The 22701-nt window shown below is 37.3% G+C and overlaps 1 protein-coding gene across 4 annotated transcripts in view; it reads left to right on the top strand.

The window, feature by feature from the left end:
• Positions 1–22632, top strand: part of LOC149839202 (uncharacterized) — a 109843-nt gene extending 87211 nt beyond the window's left edge. For 2 of the 4 annotated variants that reach the window (XM_090002374.1, XM_090002376.1), the window contains 7 exons: positions 7580–7785; positions 7860–7974; positions 20642–20773; positions 20854–20961; positions 21154–21263; positions 21344–21445; positions 21578–22632. In XM_090002374.1, coding sequence (XP_089858500.1) covers positions 7580–7785; positions 7860–7974; positions 20642–20773; positions 20854–20961; positions 21154–21263; positions 21344–21445; positions 21578–22067 — 1263 coding nt within the window. In that variant the 3' untranslated portion in view covers positions 22068–22632. Of the gene's footprint in view, positions 1–7576; positions 7786–7859; positions 7975–20641; positions 20774–20853; positions 20962–21153; positions 21264–21343; positions 21446–21577 lie in introns of all 4 variants that reach the window. The other 2 variants (XM_090002373.1, XM_090002375.1) reach the window with 1 other exon arrangement.
• Positions 22633–22701: the final 69 nt, after the last annotated feature.

Raw genomic sequence — 22701 nt, 5'->3', positions numbered from 1 at the left:
GCAGTGGTATTAACATGCCTGCAAGGTATAGTCATATATGTACCAAATTAACCCATTGATAATAAACATGAAATATGACATTCCCATATGCAAATTACACAACCCATGTTATACCCCCTTTTCCTGCGCATATGCATGGTATGCGCATGCATGCATCTTTATGCAATTATCACCACATATGGTTCTAATCATGAATTGTAATGAGATGAACAAAAGAGCATTCATGTGTTTATGTATATGCAACCACACCTGTTAAGTCCATCATTAAGTAAGCACTCAAAACAACTTTGTCATGGAGTAATGTGTAAGCATATTCCAACACACATATGAACCACATCAACGCCTAACATATGTGGAAATTAAAATTTCAGGTACATGACTTATTCCCAAGGTTTAACATGCAGTAAGAGATTTAAAATCCTAACTTTACTAATCGCTACCAGCCCTGTTTTCATAATTTAACACACTTATGTCACTAGCAGGCTACAATACCCACATGAGAAAAATTATGTATCTAACAGCGCAGTCCAGCCGACCCTGTCGGCTGGCCCTGACAACACATTCACAGACCCAGCTGGGCCTGTGTAGGCTGTCAAGAAAACCCCAACTATGCAGAAAAATACATATATAAAAATTTGTTTCCAATGCCCAAGGCTCCAAGTCAGTCCCCAATCGACTGGGTCGACTGGGCCTGCCCCGGTCCTGCCAAAACTAGTACCGCACCCAGCCAATCACTTGGCTGGGCCTGTCGGCTCAGCCAGCAGCTGGCAGTCAGCCGAGCGCCACTCGGCTGGCTGCCAGCCAACCAATCAGCCGAACCCCCAAAAAAAAAACAAAACAGATTTCGTAAATAATTTTTTTTTTTTGAAAGGGACAATGCCCAGCCCAGCCGACCCTGTCGGCTAGGTCCACCAGCATGTACACAGGCCCAGTTTGGGCCTGTGTATGCTGTCAAAAAGAATAACAGCATACCTGTTACAAGAAAACTGATTTTTTTTTTATAAATGTTTTTGTTACAACCCTGCCCAGCCCAGCCGACCTTGTTGGCTGGGCTTAACAGCATATACACAGGCCCAGTGTGGGCCTGTGTATGCTGTCAACAACAACATAAAAATTTTATTTACGCAAAACTGCCTGCTAAAAATATCATGTGTTTTTTTTTTTTAAAAAGGGAAAACACCCAGCCCAGCCCAACCGACCCTGTCGGCTGGGTCCAAAAGCACACACACAGGTCCAGTATGGACCTGTGTAGGCTGTCAAAACGACAGCAAGACAGGGCACACAAAAACTGCTATATTTATTTTTATTTTTTTTTTAAAAGAAGATTCCCAGCCCAGCCGACCCTGTCGGCTGGGTCCAACCAGCAGGTACACAGGTCCAGTTTGGACCTGTGTATGCTGTCAAAAACAACAACGTACACAGATTTTGCAAAACTGGTCTTTATATATATATATATATATAATTTTTTTTTTACAAGAGGAATACCCAGCCCAGCCGACCCTGTCGGCTGGGTCCAAAAGCATGTACACAGGTCCAGTTTGGACCTGTGTATGCTGTCAAAAATAACAGCACACCACCTATTTTGCAAAACTGACCACTGGTAATATCATATATATATACCTATATATTCTTTTTCTGAAACAACAAAAATACAGCATGTGCGAAAAATAATAACGGTGGAAATCGAGGGTCCACTGTTCCTCTATGGATTTCCATCAAAAGAAGCATGGAAAATCCAATCTTTACCCTATTTCTCATTCGTTTCAAGAAGAAGTACCCGTACCTTTTTGGAAAAAGAAAAGAATAGAGGCTATGGAGGGCGTGTGGCTGAGCTCCGATGTTTCCAACCTCCTCTTCTTCCTCCTTCACTCTTCCTTGCTTTCTCCTCTCTCTCTTCTTCTTCTTCTTCTTTTTCCTGTTTTTTTTTCTCCAGCCAAAAGAAAGATAAAGGGCTCCCCCCCCCCTTCCTTCTCCTATTTAAAGCTGGAAACTCTTTAGTGAGTTTCCAGATTTGGGTCTCCCACATTAAGGAGTTTCCAAAACTTCTTAGACTCCTTCACTAATTTACATTTGGTTGACTATTTGACCTCCTAATCCTAAAAGGTGTGGAATCCTCTATACCCTTTTTAATTAGGGAAGAGGGCTAACCCTAAACCCTCTTAACTCTATTCCCGAAATTAATAAAAATCATTAATTTAATAAATATATTTTTTTGAATTTACTTATTAATAGGTATTCAAAAGTTTCCAAAATTGGTCATGTTGACCCTAGAGACATTTTATATGATAATAACCCCAATTTAAAGCTCCCAACTGAATTTAGAGTCATAAAAATTGTTAAGCTTGGATTTTGGATCGGATCCGGATCCAAGATCCAAGATCCAAACCCATACTCATACAAGATTTGGATTAAGACTTATATGAACTCCAGATTTTTATAGGACCTAACTAGGACCCAAATCCATAAAAATTTGGATCCTACACCTTGGATTCAATCCGATCCAATTTCGGATCCGTTCCAACAAACTGCTAAAATTTTAGAAAAATGTGATTTCTGGGCCAACCGGAACTCTGATTTGAAAAAGTAAAATACCATTGCACTCAGAATTTCGAGACGCATCCAATGATATATTACATGAATATCAAATTCCGAATTTCACCCGAAAATAACCCAAATGTCGCTTGAATTTCGCTTGAATTTAAAGGTTGAAATTAAAACTCTTTGCCACACTTCGATTGGCTTGCCTAGACCCTGATGCTAAGACTTGGGTTAAACCCAAACTCTAAGACCTTGGTCTAAAACTCGAGCCTCAAACGATTTTCCTACCAGACTTAGCCAAATTTCTAAGTTTTCATGAAGCGACTAAGATCTGAAAACACGAGATCTTACAAAATAGCCTCTGTGAGAATAGGCAACATCAATTCCCAAAAAATATGTCAGAAATCCCAAGTCTGACATTTCAAATTTTGAAGTCAAGATAGATTTAATACTCTTGATTCCTTTAGTATCATCACCTGTTATTAACATATCATCAACATATAACAATAATATAACAATCCCTGCATCAGATTTCTTAACAAACAATGTAGTGTCAATATAGCATGAAGAGAAACCATTTTCAGTCATTACATTGTTAAACCTATCGCGCTAAGCTTTGGAAGCTTGTTTCAAGCCATAAAGAGCTTTACGAAGACAGAGAATTTTATTTTTAGGAATTTTTATACCAGGTAGAGCATCCATATAGACTTCTTCATTAAGATCACCATTTAAAAAGATATTTTTGACATTCATTTGATAAATATTATATTTTCTAATGGAAGCAATGGTGATGAAACATCTGACAATAACCATACGAGCTACCGGAGCAAATGTCTCTTCATAGTCAATCCCGTATTCTTGACTATACCCTTTAGCTACTAGACGAGCTTTATACCTCTCAAGAGATCCATCATTCTTGGTTTTGATTTTGAACACCCATCGACATCCTATAGTTTTCTTTCCACTGGGAAGCGTTTGAAACTCCCAAGTGTTGGCTTTCCTAAGCGCTTTGAGTTCACTCTCTATGGCTTCTCTCCATTCAATACACTGTTTGGCATCTTCAAATTTTTTTTGTTCAAAATATGAGTGAATGGCACTTAAGCAAGCCCGATATTTAGGAGAGAAAGAATCAAAGGATACGAATCTAGAGGGAGTTCTTCTAGTTCTTTCAGTTCTTCTAGGGTTTGAATCATGTGTGGAAATAGATTCACTAGGTTCACTATATTGCTCAATAACACTTCTAAAGGTGTGTCTATCTCTATGAGTATAGGCGATAGGGTCTCTAGTTATATGTTCTTGAGAGGTAGTAGGGTTAAAGTTATTGTTGATTTCAACCACTTCATTGTCACTGTTATATATTAATTCATCATCACTAGAGATATCATCATCTTTAGATAATAGATCAAAAAGAAAGGAATAGTCGGCATTTTCTAAATGAGATTCATTTTTTTCAAAACCACTATCATTTTCCAAAAATGTTATATTCCTTGAGACATATAACTTATCATTTTTAGTATCATAACATCAAAACCTTTTTTGGGTTTCGGAATAGCCAAGAAAAGCACAAGGAATCACTTTTGGTGAGAGTTTATCATTTTTATCTGTAAGGACAAAGCACTTACAACCAAAAACTCTCAATCTATTATAATCGGGTTCTTTTTTGTATAGAGTTTCAAAATGAGAGATTTTATCTAAATTTTTGGATGGAAGACGATTAATAAGATAAACGGAAGCAAGAGCCGCCTCAGCCAAAAAAATTTTTTGAATACTTTGGGAAATAAGAAGGGTTCTAGTAGTTTCAATGATATGCCTATGCTTCATTTCGGCCAAACCATTTTGTTGTGGGGTCTTAGGACATGATATCTTTTTTGTATAGAGTTTCAAAATGAAATATTTTTTATCTAAATTTTTGGATGGAAGACGATTAATAAGATAAACGGAAGCAAGAGCCGCCTCAACCCATTTTTTTTTTTGAATACTTTGGGAAATAAGAAGGGTTCTAGTGGTTTCAATGATATGTCTATGCTTCCTTTCGGCCAAACCATTTTGTTGTGGGGTCTTAGGACATGATCTTTGATGGACAATACCATAGTCTTCAAGGTATTTCTTTAATTCATTAGATAAATATTCACCTTCGGAATCGGTCTTAAATATCTTTAAATTACTATTAAATTGATTTTTGATCATCATATGATATGATTTAAAACATGCAAAGATTTCATGCTTATGTTTGAGAAAATATATCCAACAAAATCATGAAAAGTCATTCACAAAAATCACATAATAGGCAAAACCTTCCTTGGATATAACGAGTGTCTGTCCCCAAACATCCGAATGAACAATTTCAAAAGATTTAGTGGTAAACATAGATCTTTGTTCAAAGGGCATACTTCTCATTTTTTCAAGAATGCAATCATTATAAGAGAAAGTACTTTTACAAATATTTTTAAAAAAGTCCAAATAGGACAACTTGGTGATATTGGGATGACCAAGTCTTTTGTGCCAAACATTTATGTCTTTATGTTGGGCCACATTACAAAAGGGGGTTTTAGGGATTTGAAGAAAGTCCACATAGTATAAGTCTCCCTTCCTAGAGCCTTCCTCAATCAACTTCCCAGACCGGTGATCCTGTATTAAACATTTATTATATGAGAATTGGATGTCACACCCAAGATTCGAGAGTTGAGAGATAGAAAGTTAGTTCAAATTCAATTTTGGTATAAATCTAATTTTAGGAATAAAGAAGTTTTAGGTTTTAAAATTTTCAATTCCCTTAATTTCAAAAGAAATGCCATCCGCGGTTGAAACAAAAGATGAAGACGAACTTTCAAAATATTCGGAAAGAGAGGAAATGTTTGGAGACATATGAAATGAAGCACCGGAATCTAAAAGCCAAGAAGTTTTACCTAGAGGAGAAGCAGACACGACGGCACCGAAAATAGCTCCCTTAAGGAGTTGAAGAGCTTCCACAATTTGATTTAGAGATAGAGCTCCATTTGTAGATTCCTCTTTTTGTGGTTGAGATGTGGTGGCCATTGCTAGTAATTTCTTCCACTTAGGACAAACCGGTTTGATATGACCCAGCTCTTTGCAAAAGTGACACAATTTTGCTATAGTCCCTCCTTCCACCTTGACCACCTTGATTTTGGCTTTTCAAATAAGGAGGTTTATAAGTCCTCAAGTTGTTTCCGGGCCTAGAAACGACATTTGCTCCATCACACTCATCCTGATTTATGGGCATTGCAAGAACACATGGATTTCGCTTGCTAATGCCCATACGAGTTTCCTCTCCACTTAATTTGGTAATCACGTCTTCAAGAGAGGGAGATGTGAAGGATGATAGGAGAGAAGATTTAATTTGCTCAAACTCGGGCCTTAGCCTATTCAAAAAATTAAAAAATCGATCTCCTTCTAGTTGTTTGTGATGAAGCTCTATGGCTTCTCCACTCCACTTAGGTTCGAGCATAGCAAGCTCATTTCAAATGGAAGAGAGTTAAGCAAAATATTCTCTTATAGTCATCTCCCCTTGAAGAAGGGTTAGCACCCTCTTTTGGAGGTAATACTTATGGGACAAGTCTCTAGAAGTGTACATCTTTTCAAGGTACTTCCACGCTTGAGAAGTCTTTTTAAACTTTATAATATTGGCATTGATTCTAGTCTCAACGGAGGAGAAGATCCACGTCAAGATCTTGAAGTTCTTCATTTCCCACTCATGTTTTTTGTTATATTCTTTAAGAGCCTTAGTTCTTTCATCTCCCTCAAGAATTTTGATTTCTCCTCTTTCAACCAAAGTAATTTTAGGCTCCGGTTCTGGAATTGAGCCTTGAACATAACCCCAAAGCCCTTTTCCTTTAATATGGGCTTCCATATTTCTGGCCCACACGTGATAATCGCAGTCATTGAGCTTAAAGCCAAGAGAGAAATGGGAGGCTTTTTCACCCATTAGAGAGATAAGATTTGAGAAAAGAATGCATACCACAATCAAATTTTAAATCTCACTTGTTGTAGTAATCTTCTAAAATATTGGATGAAGAGAAGTTTTCACGCCAATCACAAGAAAGTTGAAGGCACGCTTTTTGAAGCACTCAATATTGTGAAGAATCACAAGATTTTCTTTCCCCAATCAACCTTGCTTTGATACCGTGTGAAAATCTCTATAAAAAGAGATTTTGTGTATAAACACAATGCTAGAAGTACAAAGGCACAAAGGCGAACTCTTACCAGTGCACAAAGGCACGGATACAAATGCACAAGAGCATAAAGAATATCAACTTCAATATATTGGGTCCCAAGAGGGGCTTTACAAAAGCATGAAAAATTAGAAGGGGAGCACCCCTATATATACATGTTGGAGGAGTGTGTGTGTGTGTGTGGGGGGGGGGGGGGGGGTCTCCAACATATACGTTGGAGCCCCTCCAACGGTTATAAATATAACCGTTGGAGGGGGCTCCAACGTATGTGTTGTGCCCCCCCCCCCCCCATATTATAAAAGACAAAACAAAGAAAAAGAAAAACTAAAAGAAATAAAAATATGAAAAAATAGTCATATTCTCAAATGAGAATATGCGCAAAATGAGAGATGACTGAAATACCCTTTATCGGGTTTTGAAAAATATATTTTTATATATATACTTAGATAGATACACACACACACACACACATATATATACACACACACAATGTATTTACCTATGTCACGGGGACTCTTCAACTAGGTGCCGCACCCGCGTCGCACCTGCACCCGCACCCGATGAGGTCTACCTGACCCTGGGTGCAGTCAACACACCCAGGGTCATTTATGTCCAACTTTTGGACTTTATATATATATATATATTTGCCGCACCCCCACACCCGCACCCATGTGACATAGGTATTTACATATTTTAACACTTATTTCTTCCCTTAACATGGTCATCCAGGGAATTATAGGTTCCCTTTTCAGTTTATGTAGGCATAAGTGACAAAGTCGTTCTCAGACTACTGGCACATTCTGTGTTAGTTGATTAGTTTGCTAATACTTTCTTTTCTGTGTTTTCAGCAGAAAGATGCAATTTTGGAGATTTTCTATGAAAAACATATGGACCATTTAATAGATGTTGTAGCTTCATCCTCTCCGCTGAAAGGAGCTGCTAGAAGTGATGGTGCTTTGTCTGGTTTTGATGCTCGGGCTGTCACCCGGCCTGAGATTCTATCAAATATCTGTGATCTGCTGTGCTTTTGTGTGCATCACCATCCTTATAGGATAAAGTATGACACTTCTTTGTGCTTACCATTTGGTTGCTTTATTATTTATGTAATTGATCATGGCTTTCATTTTGCAGATTCCATTTTCTTCACAATAATGCTATAGAAAAGGTCTTATCTCTAATTCGCAGAAAAGAGAAGTACTTAGTGGTTGCAGCTGTTCGCTTTCTGCGGGCAGTTATCTCCCGTAATGTGAGTTGACCTTTATTTCTCAAAGTAACCGTCATATTGGTGTCATATGGAATTTCAAAATGAAGAGTCTTGGTCTCTTGCTCTTTAAGTGAGAAACTGGATATAGATAAGTTCTGTATAACCAGTATGCCTGTGTGATTTCATTATTAAGGATAAACTTGCTCACCAGGAGTCCTGTTCTTCTCTTGATGTTCTCTTTCAAAAATATTCACTTCACTGCATGGTATGTTTTTTGAACTCTCAGGAGAACGTGTGCACTCACAGCACAGTGCAACATGGTTGACTTGCTACATCCTAAGCTTGGCTGAAAGTATCATGGCAAGTTCCAGTGTTCTGCGTGCTTCTAAAAATGGATCCTAGTCTTTCTTGACCACCCAATGTCTGCATGATAAATAGACCATGTTGGACATGCAGGTGTCTTGTCACATTTATGGTGAAAATGTCTTAGCTGCTGTTTGTTTGCTGTTCCCATTTGTTTGTTTTTAAATTCTTCTGCAAACTCTTGATATTTTCACAGTAGAGCTGTGTGGTTCGTCACCTATGTCACATCCACATGGCCAGGAAGATGTGGTTTAATTTTCTATTAGGAAAGTATGTAGTGGGATATGAGTTACTTAGGGCATGGCAATGCCCTGTGAAAGTTGAGTTTTCTCAATATCTTGTGATTATAAATCACAATAATTACACTTTCTCAAGTTTAGTGAACATGAGAGTGTGCAAGATGTGATTGTGATTCTCACTTCAGGATGCTCCTCTCTTGAAACTTGAGAAAGTTGGTCAAAGGAATGACCTTGTGACCAACAATCACGGCTTGAACAATCTCAAGTATGATGGTTCATCCCACCAGTGACCAAAACCAAACATGCCCTTGGAATAATCCATGTGAGATGGTTCTGAACTATGGACAATGTTTTGCATTTGCATGCATATGTTTCTAAGGGTGTTTTGGTCATGCATGTAATACCCGACAATTTTTCAAAGATTTTTGTTGAATATTAATATCTGAGGTAATGAATATTTTTAGCAACCTATTTTACGATTTTTAAATACACGATTGGGACATCAAAATTCTTAAAAGAACGCAAGTGATTTTGTCAAAATCGGAGCTCGTAAGCTCGCAAAACATGCCCGACAACCTTAAGGGCAAAATTGTAATTTTGAAGGCCGATTTTATGAGTTTTGGATACTTGGTTGCATTTGTATTGAAAAACCAAGAAGAACCGTTTTGATTTCATCGAAATCGGAGTTAAAATGCATTCGGAACATGCTCGTTAAGTGCCAAGGGTAAAATGGTTCTTTTTTTAAATATCGCAGGACATTTATGACCAGTAAGGTCATTTTCGTTCATTCCCTAGTTGATTGAGTCAGTCAACCAGGTTTTGTGAATTAAGGGGGAGCATTAATGTACATCTAATATATAAATACACTATATATATATATATAACTTAAATTATAACTAGGCTTAGTTACACTAACTAAGTTCTCACTTAGTCAGTGTAACTAAGTAGCTGCCCAACCAGTTCAGTCAACTGAACGGGCTGGGCCAGTTAGACCTAGGGTTGGATCATCAAGATCCAACCCAAAGACCCAAGGCCCATTTTAGGTCTAACAAGAGGAGCTCACTGATTTGGGCTTCTTGTTTAAAGAACTTCACAAGTGTAACATAATGTTAGACTTGGAGTGCTGGGTGCCCCTCCCCCAACCTATATAAGGCCCTTGATCCAACCCAAAGACCCAAGGCTCATTTTAGGTCAAACAAGAGGAGCCCACTGTTTTGGGCCTCTTGGCTAGGTGCCCCTCCCCCAACCTATATAAGGCCCTCTTCACCCCACCTTTTCATTCATCAGCTCCCTTTCCCACTCTCTCTTACTCTCCCATTTACCCTCTCCCTACTTAGCCACTCTTCCCCTCCTCTAACCACCTTTAACTAGTGGTTATTCTAGCCACCAGCCACCCTCTTCTTTTTTCTATCACCACCTTTAGTGGTAGCTTTACCACCACCATTGGTGGTAGCTTTACCACCACCACCTAACCCAGCCACCTTCAACTATACCTTCCCTCTGCTCACCCTGTCTCACCCCCACTCCCTGCACACGCACCTTACCCTCACCCGATTCATATCCCAACTGACCTAGTTACTTCAAAACAAAATCGACTCGATTCAATCGTTATCATCGTCATCACACGTGAGAAATTTGTTGGAGAAAAATTCCCCCGGGATTTTTGAGAATTTTTCGTTTCTTATCATCAACCTATGTCACATGGGTGCGGGTGCGGATGCGGGGATTCGGCACTTCCAAAAAACCCGGGTGCGGGGGTGCGGCAGGGGCAAAAATGTAAATATATATATATATACCGTAGGTTCCCCCGGCACAGGTCGGGGTCCAGTTATCGACCCAGCCTGTTGCGTTCTGCTGACTGTCATGATTCAATCATGTCTGAAATTCCCTGGTCTTCACGAAAAAAAATATTAGCAAAGGTTTGATGTGGTCTGTTGGAGAGAGTCTTCACGAGGCCTACGGCTCCACTGCCACGCCACTGCCTAGGGTTCTTCAAATTTCATTTTATATACAGTTGCACACAGATGACAGACAGCTAAAAGAAATTTATTGGATTTGACATGTGGAAAAGAGAGGTCTACACAAGGCTACGACTAGAGCACCCATCTCGTGAGGAGAAAAGTGAATACTAATAGCCACCAAAGCTACCACCATCATTATCATTTATTATGGAGAGAGAAAATCCTTGACGAAGAAGGATCTGGATCGTTGAAGCCTTGAAAGATAAAGACTTCAAAAGGCTCTTGAATTTTGGTTTTAATTTTTTAGGAAGATGGATCATCATTTTCAAGTTACCAGTGTGTTTTCCAAAGCTGCGAATTAATTGTTTGGAGGCAGGAATAGCATGGGAATCTGGGATGCCAACAAAGCTCGTGAGATGTTGTGGAAACAAGTGCCCCTTTATAAAACAAGAGCAGCATCAAGCAGCTGTCAGTAGATTTTTTTTTTAAATTCCGCAAACCATTTCGTAGGGCAAATTTTAAAAAAAATCCAAAAAAATGGACCGAAATGACCCTGGGTGTGGTCAACGCACCCAGGATCGGGTTGACCGCACCCGGTGCCGCACCCGCACCCGCGTCGAGTCGCGTCGACGCGGGTGCGGCACCCTACTAGCCGAATCCTTGTGACATAGTCATCAACGCACTTCGAGATAAACTCTATCCAAATGCGTGTGGATTTCGAATATTTAAATATATTTTGGAAGCATACATGTTCGCTTATGTTTAAATTATTACGCATGACGTATTCTCATGAATATAATATATATATATATATATATATATATATATATATATATATATATATATATATATATATTTCCCCAGGATTTTTGGGAATTTTTTGTTTCTTATTATCAACGCACTTCGAGATAAGCTCTATCCAAATGCGTGTGGATTTTGAATATTTAAATATATTTTGGAAGCATACATATTCGCTTATATTTAAATTGTTATGCATGACGTATTCTCATGAATATAATATATATATACACACACATTGGATTTTGAATAAAGTAGTTTTGATATGTGTCATACTTTGAGTAAAACAAATATATTTCAAATAAAATAATAAGTTTTGGTACTTATCCTACTTGAAACAAAATAGTCATACTTCAAATAAAATAATAGTTTTTATATGAACCATACTTTGAGGAAAAAGATTATACCTCAAATAAAATAAGCATATACTTTGTGTTTCGAATAAAATAGTAGTTTTGGGTATGCATCATACTCTGAATAAAATATTATATAGATGCATATATTTTGAATAAAATAATACTTCTTGCTTATATTCCGCTTTGTGAGGATAAAATATTGGAAGCATGCATAGAACAACGTGCATCTCTGCTTAGCTCAAAAATAGAGCTCTGGGTTCAAAGAACCCTATTGATAATAGAACAGTCCACTCTAAATAAAAAGAAAAATAAAATGGTTGCAACCCAAGAGAGACCAAGGTTCTAGAAACCTTTTCGATACACAGTAGTGTGTAGGGCATACTTTCGCTCTGAGATTGGCTTGTGTGCGAGCTTGAAATAAATTAACTCTCGAAGTGCGAAACAAAGCACTATCTGATAAATAAAACATGCCTACACACAAAACTTAAGATATTGATCTGCCACGTTGGTGAAATACTCATATATTCAGAGCAAGTACTGATTGGGTCGGGTACACATACGGGACTAGTTATTACTCGAAAATGTGTAATTGGATTACTGAACTCCCATTCTCACCTACACAGTGTAAGGCACTTAAAATAATTCTTGTAATAAAGATAACCTTTCTGACCCATTCTGTTTTGATCTCTACCCTGGAAAAGGTAGATGGTACAAATTCGAGTGATTCTATTTTGATTTTTTGGAGTGAGGCATCCCAGTCGTCTCCACTCACTCGTAGGTCTACAAAGGCCGGGGCTATTCATGTGTCCTAGGTGATAGATCCTCAACTACTGCAGTAGTTCAGGATGCATCCTACTTTCTGTTATGCATTAACGATGATTCTCTCAGTCAAGGACCACCTGCTTTCGGTCCGCTACAGTCAGATACCCGGGATTAAAATATCTGAGAATAATACACCCTCGGAATGTGTCGGTTGTCTGCGATGGTCTTTCCCCACGTACCATGGTGGATGGTTAATTATCGAAACAAAGATCCTTTTTAATCAAATTTTAAAATGAAAATATGCCCTAATTATGCAAAGAGTTTTGTTTTGTATTATATCTTACTTTTCAGTAGAAATATTTTATCTGAATTGACTGAATATGTTTAATATTCTGAATTACCAGAATTGGTATAGACTTATCAAACTGTCAGAAGTTTGACCCTTTAATAGGTTTTTGTTCAGGTACTGGTTAGTCAATGCAGCGGGGCAGGAGTGACATGGAGGAACTATTACTCTCTGGAGGATCCAGGGACCAGCTTGGGACTTTTGTTCATAATATTTTGTATTTTTAAGTTTTGAACTATCTATACATTTTGTCAAAATTGATGTAATTAATATTTTGGTTTTCACTCTGATAATAGCTTTGTCTTATTTCACCCCTGTGGCTCGCTCAAAATTTTCAAAACCGGACTCAATATTAAATCATTTTTCGCTGCCAACATTTAAAAAAGAAAAAAATCCAAAATTTTCAGTAAAGTTTCGGGTTTTAAACTTTGGGGTGTTACAATGCATGTTGGCTACACTTCCCTTGTGCCCATCATGCCACTAGATTACCAATGTTTGTGAATTTATTCAACTGTTCATATGTAGATGCATGCATGCATTGTGTACACATGTGCATGCATGTATGTCTGTATAGAGGGTGCATAGGCTGCATCTTCTCAATCAGACTTCTTAAATGTATCAACATAATTTGTTTGCCAGGAATCATATCTTGGTTCATGAAATTTTGGACATAATGTTATGATTTTTCAAATCATGAAATTTTGGTACATTGTAAGTTATGTGCCATTTAGTTTTGAAGATCTTAAACAGCCTACATGCATGCCATAATGATTAAAAATGAATGTACATATATATACATATAGTTGTATGTAATATAACTAGATTGTAACTAGGATTAGATATTAGTTTTTTTGCTTTTTAGTTTTGAGCTAGTCAACATTAGATGGCTCTATTTAGAGTCGTTGGGCTCCCAATGGCTCTATTTAGATCCGTTGGGACCCCAACGACTCTCTATGAGTCTCCTCATTGTGTATTGATCAATAAAATATTATTTTGTATTCCTTGTATTTGCCCCTTTAGTGGGTGTTTGTGTGTGAGCCTATTTTGTGGCTTGTGAGTGTTCTTTTGGTACTTTGGTGAAACTCTTTGAGTGTCCACTTTTATCTCTTGGTGAATATATTTTGGAGAACCTTGTTTCCTTTCATGATATCAGAGCTTGGAGATCAAGCTGATTTTTTGTGTTTTGGAAAGCATGCCACTCAAGATTTTGAAGGGATCAAGTTTCTTTTGCAAAATTTATTCAAATGCTTGTGAGATTGTTGTGTCCTCTTGGTGGTGGAGTGTTTGTGTATTCGTGCTCTTCATTAGATGTGTTGTTTTGGTGGTGGAGTGCTTGTGTGTTCATGTTCTTTATTGGAGGTGCTCTCTTGGTGGTGGAGTGCTCGTGATACTTTTTTATTATCTCCTCTCTTTTCTTTCTCCTCTCTATCTTTTATTCTTTGTCTTAGCCCTTGTAAATATGGATGACAATGATAATGTCACCCTAATGACTCAAACTTTATTATATGGTTTCAATAGTGAAACATTTCATATGGGGGAAAGGATTGTGGGGATTAGTGGATGAATCGGATTTGTGACCCAAACTAATCCTTACTAAGATAAAAGGAGAAAAGGAAGTACCTCTTACGGAGGCAGGAAAAACCAAGGCTATTGCCATGTATGAGAAAAAATGGAAAGAATGGAGAATGGGGCATGCCAAGATTATGTGTTGGCTCTTACGAAGTGCCGCCTGTTTTGTTCCCAAACCAAGGCTTATTAGTAGTGTTGATATCAAAAAGTGCTCGAGTCTAGCTAAATTTGAACATGCAAATAAAGCATGAGACTATCTCAAGAGAATGTATTCTCTTAAAGATATTGCTCATATTTGCAACTTATAAGACAAAGTACGCATTATGACTCAAGGAGGAAAAAGTATTAGAGAATACTTTAGTAAGTTGTCCGACCTTTGGAATGAGTTGGCTCTTCTTGAGCCACAATGACATTGCTCCGAAGACAGAACTCCGTCAAAGACAAATTGATGCAGAACAGTTTTTTTATCAATTCCATCAATTGATCAATGGTCTAAGATCGGGGTTTGAGTCTACCAAATCGGCTCTTCTTCATAGAGGAAAAGTTTCTTCTATTGAAAATACTTTTGAAAAGTTAAGCAAGGAGAAAAATAGACTAAAAAAGAAGATATCTAAAGAAGATGATGATTCGGTTCGAGCCGTGTCTAGAGCGAGAAACCATATCTGTGCCTACAAACCACCATATTATGGGAGACCAAAAAATGATAACTATGGAAAACAAGGCAATGAGTTTGAAAAAAAAAATTATTTGTTATAATTGTCATAAATCGGGACATGTCAAGACATATTGTCCTAAATTAAAGAGGCCCTATGAGAGGAAGGTAGCATCGGTTGTACAAGAGTCAAGTGAGCTCAAAGCTATGCAAGAATCAAACATTGGGAGCATGTCCTTGACTCAACTTGTATAAGCTCTCCAACCTCTTCTCAAAGGAGCTTCATCAACTGGAGTCGCGGTCTCTTCTGTTGGCATCTCTGACCCCGGTAAAACCCTTTAGCTTCTTGACTCAGGTGTCTCGTTTCATATGACACCAAATAGTGATATGTTATCCGAATGTCATAACTCAAGCAGGTCAAATGTTTTTGCTTGATGGGACATCCCTTGAGATAAAGGGAATAGGAAATTTTGAAAATATTTCAAAGGGTTTTTTTATTCCAAAAATTAGATATATTCCTAAGTTAAACATAAATTTCTTGTTTGTCTCTCAACTATCTAACCATAGGTATGATGTTTTCTTCTCTTCTATTGGTTGTCAAATACAGGATCACCAGTCAGGGAAACTGATTGGGTAGGAAAGGAGGTTTATACTACATGGATTTTTTGAAAATACCCCAAAATACCTTTTGTTTTAATGTTCAGAAATTAGATTTAGATTCATGGCATAAAAGACTTGACCATCTTAATTATCCAAAATCTAGCACTTTCCAAATTTGAAAAAAAATTGTATTCTTGAAAATTTTACATGTGAAGATTGTATTCTTGGGAAGATGAAAAGATTGTCATTATACAATCGCTTGAGTTAATACATTCAAATGTTTGGGCCTAGAACTTGTTGTATCTAAGGGTGAGTTTGCATATTATGTGATCTTTATTGATGACTTTACAAGATACACGCGGATTTACTTTCTCAACTGTAAATCTGAAGTCGTTTTATATTCTCAAATATTCCATAATTTGGTCAAAAATCAATTTCAAAAGGATATCTCTATCTTTTGCACTGATTCACAAGAAGCATTTTTATCAAAAGATTTTAAAGATTACCTAGAATCAAATGGTATTACACATCAAAAATCTTGTCCCTACTATTTCAAGAAACATATATTTCTTAGAAAAAAAAATTGAATTTGAAAATCCTAAGAACATAACTGAGTATTCTTTCTTGTTGAATCTAATTGCAAAGATTGGTGATTGTGATGAAGATTAGATTATCAGAAATGATATGGTGAGTGAAAAAGAATCTCATGACAATGAGATAAGTAAAGAACAATCACAAAATCAGGATTGTATTCAATATTCTAGGTGTAGTAGTTTTGAACATCCATGTGCCCTTAAAAAATATACTAATGAAAGCCATGTAGAAATGCAAACTAGAAGGTCATCGAGAGTATCAAAAACCCCTGGGAAATTTGTATCTTATGAGTCCTTTTCACCTAAGTATCAAACTTACATTGCATTGATGCATTCCTATATAGAACTCTCAAATTATGTTGAAGCAAAAAAACATTTTTAATTGGTAGAAGCCATGAAGGTAAAATCAGATGCTTTAGAAAAGACAAACACTTGGACTGTGCAAGATGAAACCCATAGGTTGTCGATGGGTCTATAAGATAAAAAACAAGAGTGATGAAACCCTTAAAATGTACAAAGCTAGGTTAGTTGCCAAGGGATACTCGCAGGAGTATGGAATAGATTATGAGAAAACTTTTACACCTGTTGATATAGAATGACCACGATTAGAACCGTAGTATCCCTTACCTCTGTGAAGAAATGACCTTTATACTAAATGGATGCTAAGAATGCATTTCTCAATAGTAAATTGATTGAAGAAGTCTATATGGAGGCACCACCTGGTATAGTTATTTTTAAAGGAAAGACTCTTCGTTTAGATAAGGCTCTTTATGGCATTAAACACGCTCTAAAGGCTTGGTATGACATGTTTAGTCAAGTTATATTTGATGTTGGGTTTCAATCTTGCTTAACTGACACAACTTTATTTGTTAAGATTTCTGATGCAAGTATTATTATTTTTTTTCCTTATGTGGACAATATGATCATCACAAGAGGTGACAAAAAGGGAGTTGAAAATATTAAAGGACTTCTCAAAACACATTTTGAAGTGACTGATTTGGGGTTTTTTAAATATTTTCTTTATATAGAAGTTGTTTATTCTTCTAAAGATTATTTACTAACTCGATCTAAATTTGTTTTAGATGTTGTTGTTAGGTCATGTATTTTAGGTGATAGAAGGTTGACACTCCTGAAGTTGTAAATGTCAAAATGAAGATTGAAATTGTAAATGTCAAAATGAAGATTGATGATGGGAAACCACTTGAAAATCCAACACCATACAGACAACTTGTCATGATTCTATCATATCTTTTAATTATGAGACCTGACATTGCGCACATAGTTCACACAATGAGCCAGTTTCAGCATACTCCCACCACTGTTCATATGGGAGCAGTTTTGTGTATTATTAGATATATCAAAACCTCTATTTTTTGAGGATTTTTTTTTATTTGTTTTTTCCTCTTTAGATTTAATTGCTTATACTGATGTTAACTGGGGGTGATCCAAATAACTGACACCCAATCGTTGGTTTTTCTGAGTTTTTAGGTGACTCGTTGATTTCATGGTGGTGTAAGAAGCAGCAAAAAGTTTCTCTCTCTTCAACTGAAGTCAAATACCGAGTCATGGGTCGGTTCCCACTAAACAAAACCTATAGATCACATCTATGGTGTTAGATATGAGAAAAAATACCATAAAATGTAATTTTGAGAGAGCAGATCGAGAAAGTGGGCAGCACCAATGTATTACTCTCTCTCTCTCTCTCATATATATATATATATATAAGGCACTTTGGGAGCACCTACTCCCACCTAGTCAAAACTATGATTTTCATAATTTTAGAGTTTTCATTGATCGACACTATAAATATGAGCACATAATTTTTAATTTAAAACAAATTTTGGATCATGCCATTATTGAAAGGAAACAAGGTTTTCCAAAATATATTCACCAAGAGAACATGGTGGACACTCAAAAAGTTCCACCAAAGTACTAAAAGAACACTCACAAGCCACACAAACACCCACTAAAGGGGCAAACACAAGGAATAAAAAATAATATTTTATTCATCAAGACCATGCAAGAAGCACACATTGAAGAGGGGCTTTGCCCCATATTTATACACAACGAGGACACTCATAGAGAGTCGTTGGGGTACCAACTAAAAAGAGCCTATGTCACATGGGTGTGGGTGTGGGTGTGGGTGTGGGTGCGGGTGCGGATGCGGGGGTGCGGCAGGGGCAAAAATGTAAATATATATATATATATATAGAGAGAGAGAGAGAGGGTCAGGGGTTCCCCCGACGCGGGTCGGGGTTCAGTTTTTTTTGCTGGTGTGTTTGTTTGAAGACTTGTTACCCACGTTCTGCTTGTGTACTTTAGCTCCACGGGACAAAATTGATGAACCGAAAGGATTGACAATCTGATCGACCCAACCTGTTGCGTTCTGCTGACTGTCATGATTCAATCATGTCTGAAACTCCCTGGTCTTCACGAAAAAAAATATAAGTGAAATGTTTGACGTGGTTTGTTGGAGAGAGAGTCTTCACGAGGCCTACGGCGCCACTGCCTAGGGTTCTTCAAATTTCATTTTATATACAGTTGCACACAGATGACAACTAAAAGAAATTTATTGGATTTGACATGTGGAAAAGAGAGGTCTACACAAGGCTACAGCTAGAGCACCCATCTCGTCAGGAGAAAAGTGAATACTAATAGCCACCAAAGCTCTACCACCACCATTATCATTTATTATGGAGAGAGAAAATCCTTGACGAAAAAGGATCTGGTTGGTTGAAGCATAAAGACTTCAAAAGGCTCTTGAATTTTGGTTTTAATTTTTAAGGAAGATGGATCATCATTTCCAAGTTAACAGTATGTTTTCCAATGCTGTGAATTAATTGTTTGGAGGCAGGAATAGCATGGGTTGCCAACAAAGCTCGTCAGATGTTGTGGACACAGGTGCCCCTTTATAAAACAAGAGCAGCAGCAGCAAGCAGCTCTCAACAATTTTTTTTTTTAAATTCTGCAGCACATTTCACATTTCGTAGGGCAAATTTTTATTTTTTTTAAAAAAAAATCCAAACAAAAATGGACCGAAATGACCCTGGGTGCGGTCAACGCACCCAGGATCGGGTTGACCGCACCCGGTGCCGCACCAGCGTCGAGTCGTGTCGACGCGGGTGCGACACCCTGCTAGCCAAATCCCTATGACATAGCATAGAGCGGTTGGGAGCTATGTTGATTACTCTACTAATGTTGATCAGTTCAAAACTAAAAGCCAAAAAAACTAAAAAATCTAATCCTAGTTACAATCTAGTTATATTACATATAAATATATATAAATATATATATATATGTATATATATATATATATATTCATTTTTAACACTCCACTTCAAACTTATGATTGAATAACCAAAAGTTTGTCCAAGAGAAAGTGGAATCTAGGAGCAACGAGAGGTTTGGTAAAGAAATCCGCCAATTGATATTCTGAAGTAGTAGGGAAGATCAATAGTATCGTATAAAAATTCCTTTCAAATATAGTGATAGTCCATCTCAATGTGTTTGGTTCGTTCGTGTAAGGTCTGGTTGCTGGTAATGTAGCTCATAAAAACATGTTTTTTCGTCAAAAAACATGATCCAAGAGTCTATTCCCACTAAATCGATCATGCTAAACATATTTAATGGTTCAGATCTATCATAAGACACTTCAAAACCGTGGGGCAGAACGAGAAATGAGGCCTAATATGTTCACTTCTCATATATATATATATATATATATATATATATATATATATATATATATATATATATATATATATATATATATATATATATATATATATATATATATATATATATATATATATATCGGACATGATCCAAGTGTCATTTCCTAGCAAATTGATCATGCCGAACACATCTGCAGGGTCAGGTTTGTGAAAAATAACCTGAAAATAGCCGTTCGCTCACAGTAGGCAGTTACTGCATATATATATATATATATATATATATATATATAAAGAGAGAGAGCGGGAGTCTTCTCTGTGAGTCTAGGCTATTGGTTTCACCTTGTTATCAGCAAACTAGTGATAGATCTATCTTCTATCTTTATGTGTACATATTCGTGTATGTACAGTTTCCATTTTTAGCCATCATTTCTTTTCTGGCTGGTTGTAGATGAAGAATCTTGCTATTTGATGCCTGGTACTTTTCATGTTTAATAAGATTTATTTGCCATAAAATCAAATTAGATTTAAAGGTGCTTATGTTCCATTTTACTTTGAAGAATAGAGTCAGGTTAGTTAATTGGAATAGAGATGCTTTTCCTGATACAGGATTACCAAAAAATGAAACACCAATGATTTAACAAAAAACAATATAATGGGGATAATATATTTTCACCTTTTAAAGGTTTTTACAATGTATGTATGTGAAGGTTTGTGCTTCTTAGGGCTTATATTCTTTTTTATTTTTTTTATTTTGATGGGGGCAGTGAATTGATGTTGAAGTTCTGTATGTTTGTAGGATGACAGCCTTATTCGTCATATAGTTAAAAACAACCTTTTGAAGCCGATAGTGGATATCTTTGTTGCAAATGGCAATCGTTACAATCTGCTGAATTCTGCAGTCATAGAGCTTTTTCATCACATCCATAAGGTGTCCGTCTTTTGTTCTGCTTTTGTTTTACATATGGTGCAACTTTCTTGCATTGCCTGTTTCACATCATGTTTGTGCAGGAAAGCCTCAAACCCTTGATCACACATACAGTGGAGTGCCTTTGGGATCAGTTAGAGAAATTTGAGTACATAGAGACATTTCAGTTGCTAAAACTCAAGTATGAGCAGGTGAGGCTCATGTTTAATGCTGAATTTGAAGTGTGGATGATTATTTAGCACAATTGACAATATATAAAATGGAATAGTGCCAAGATTTGCATGATATATGACAATTGTACTGGTTTGTTTTCACTCGTCCTTTTAGTTTGAGTGCCTGATTTCTCATATAATATTTATGGCGTTCTTAATTTTTTATCCTAGTCCTTGGAAAATTGCCAAACAAAAAGTACCAAAGGCAACATCGTCCACCCAAGGAAGAGGATGGATGAGCGCGCTCTTGAGAAAGAAGAAGATTATTTCAATGAAGACAGGTAAAATCCAAATTGTTAGTGCCTGTTCTCGTAGCTTGTAGATTTCCTTTGTTCTAAAATGTTTACTTGGCCTTTGACAGTGATGAAGACGACTCTGCGACTGCACCTGTCATTACTGGAAGAAGCCAACCAGCTCAATCTGTCTTGGTAAATGAGACGAGTACTAGCTATTCACTGTCAAGGTATTGCTTGCTCTGTGTGTGTGTGTGTGTGTGTGTGTGTGTGTGTGTGTGCGCTCGCACGTATGTGTGAAGAATTATACTACTATAGACATTAGAGATCCCACTGCATTAATCCTGGATGAAATGTTCTAGGGCAAGGTCAGTAGGGCTGGTTGACTATGAAGACTATGATAGTGATGGCCTACCTCAGCATAGGCGCAACCACGAAGTTTCTGCGATTGATGAGAATGAAACTGACCCTTCCTTGAAGCGGAAAATAAGCATTAGATCCAACGATTTAGATGGAACAAAAAAACAGAGATCAGATAGAAACTCAACCAACCTAACTGTCAATGTCTCTGCAGCTTGTTTGACATGTAGCCCTGTGGATTCACCTAGAAAGGAAGTTGTTTCTGCTCATTCTTGTCAACCCGCTGACAGGAGCATCAATTCAGAAGAATCTCCCGGTGAAACTACGGCTAGTGTGGTTCCAAGAGTTGGTTGCAATTGCACATCTCCTGCCGCTGATATCAGACAAAATAATGGAGAGGATTGTTCGTTGGCTCTCGCCAGTAATCCTTCATCTGAATTATCTGTAAACGGAGCTAAAGTCACAAGCTCTGAACCATATCCAGTCCGATGAAACCCATCATCTTGGTCATGTATTTCTTCAAATTGGCATCCTGGGCAGCTGAAAACCATGGAACAAGAAGTGGCAGCTTCAGCGTTTTAAGCACATGAAAGTGAAAAGAACGAGAGATACTCCTTTGGGTTGCTGATTCAGTTGCAGATTCTAATTTATAAGTGATCGTGCATACTAGAAAGGATGCTGCTGCCGATATCCAGTGCAGCAAAGCCAACATCCTTGCCATTTTTATCTGGCTATTTGGGTATCACCATCTCTGTAAGTGCTTCTTGTTCATCATGTTCTCATAATACTTGTAAAACATTCAATTTCCTTTTTTCTTTTCCTTCTTTGCTTTTATTATTTTTTGGTTTTTTTCCCTCATCCAAGTTGGGAGCCCACTTGTGGAATTTTACTCTTTAATAGCTTCTTCAATTTTTTGAAGTTAGGGTGCTGGGTCCTTTTGGGGTTAGGATCAGTTGTAGCAGGAATAGTGTTATGGGCTGTGGCCATGTAACTAATTTGTAGGTCTTGTACATTATTGTGATGGAGAGCAGGAAATCTTCATTGGGTCTTCTTTTTACTTGTCTTCTTTGAGTACTTGAGCTAATTGTCTTCCTTTGTGATGGAGAGCAGGAAAGGTTTGAGTTTT

Source organism: Nuphar pumila, chromosome 4 (assembly GCF_984573655.1).
Source record: "Nuphar pumila chromosome 4, dmNupPumi1.hap1.1, whole genome shotgun sequence".
Taxonomy (NCBI): Eukaryota; Viridiplantae; Streptophyta; class Magnoliopsida; order Nymphaeales; family Nymphaeaceae; genus Nuphar; species Nuphar pumila.
The sequence above is the reverse complement of the archived record's forward strand: the minus strand, read 5'-3'. Positions and strand labels throughout refer to the sequence as shown.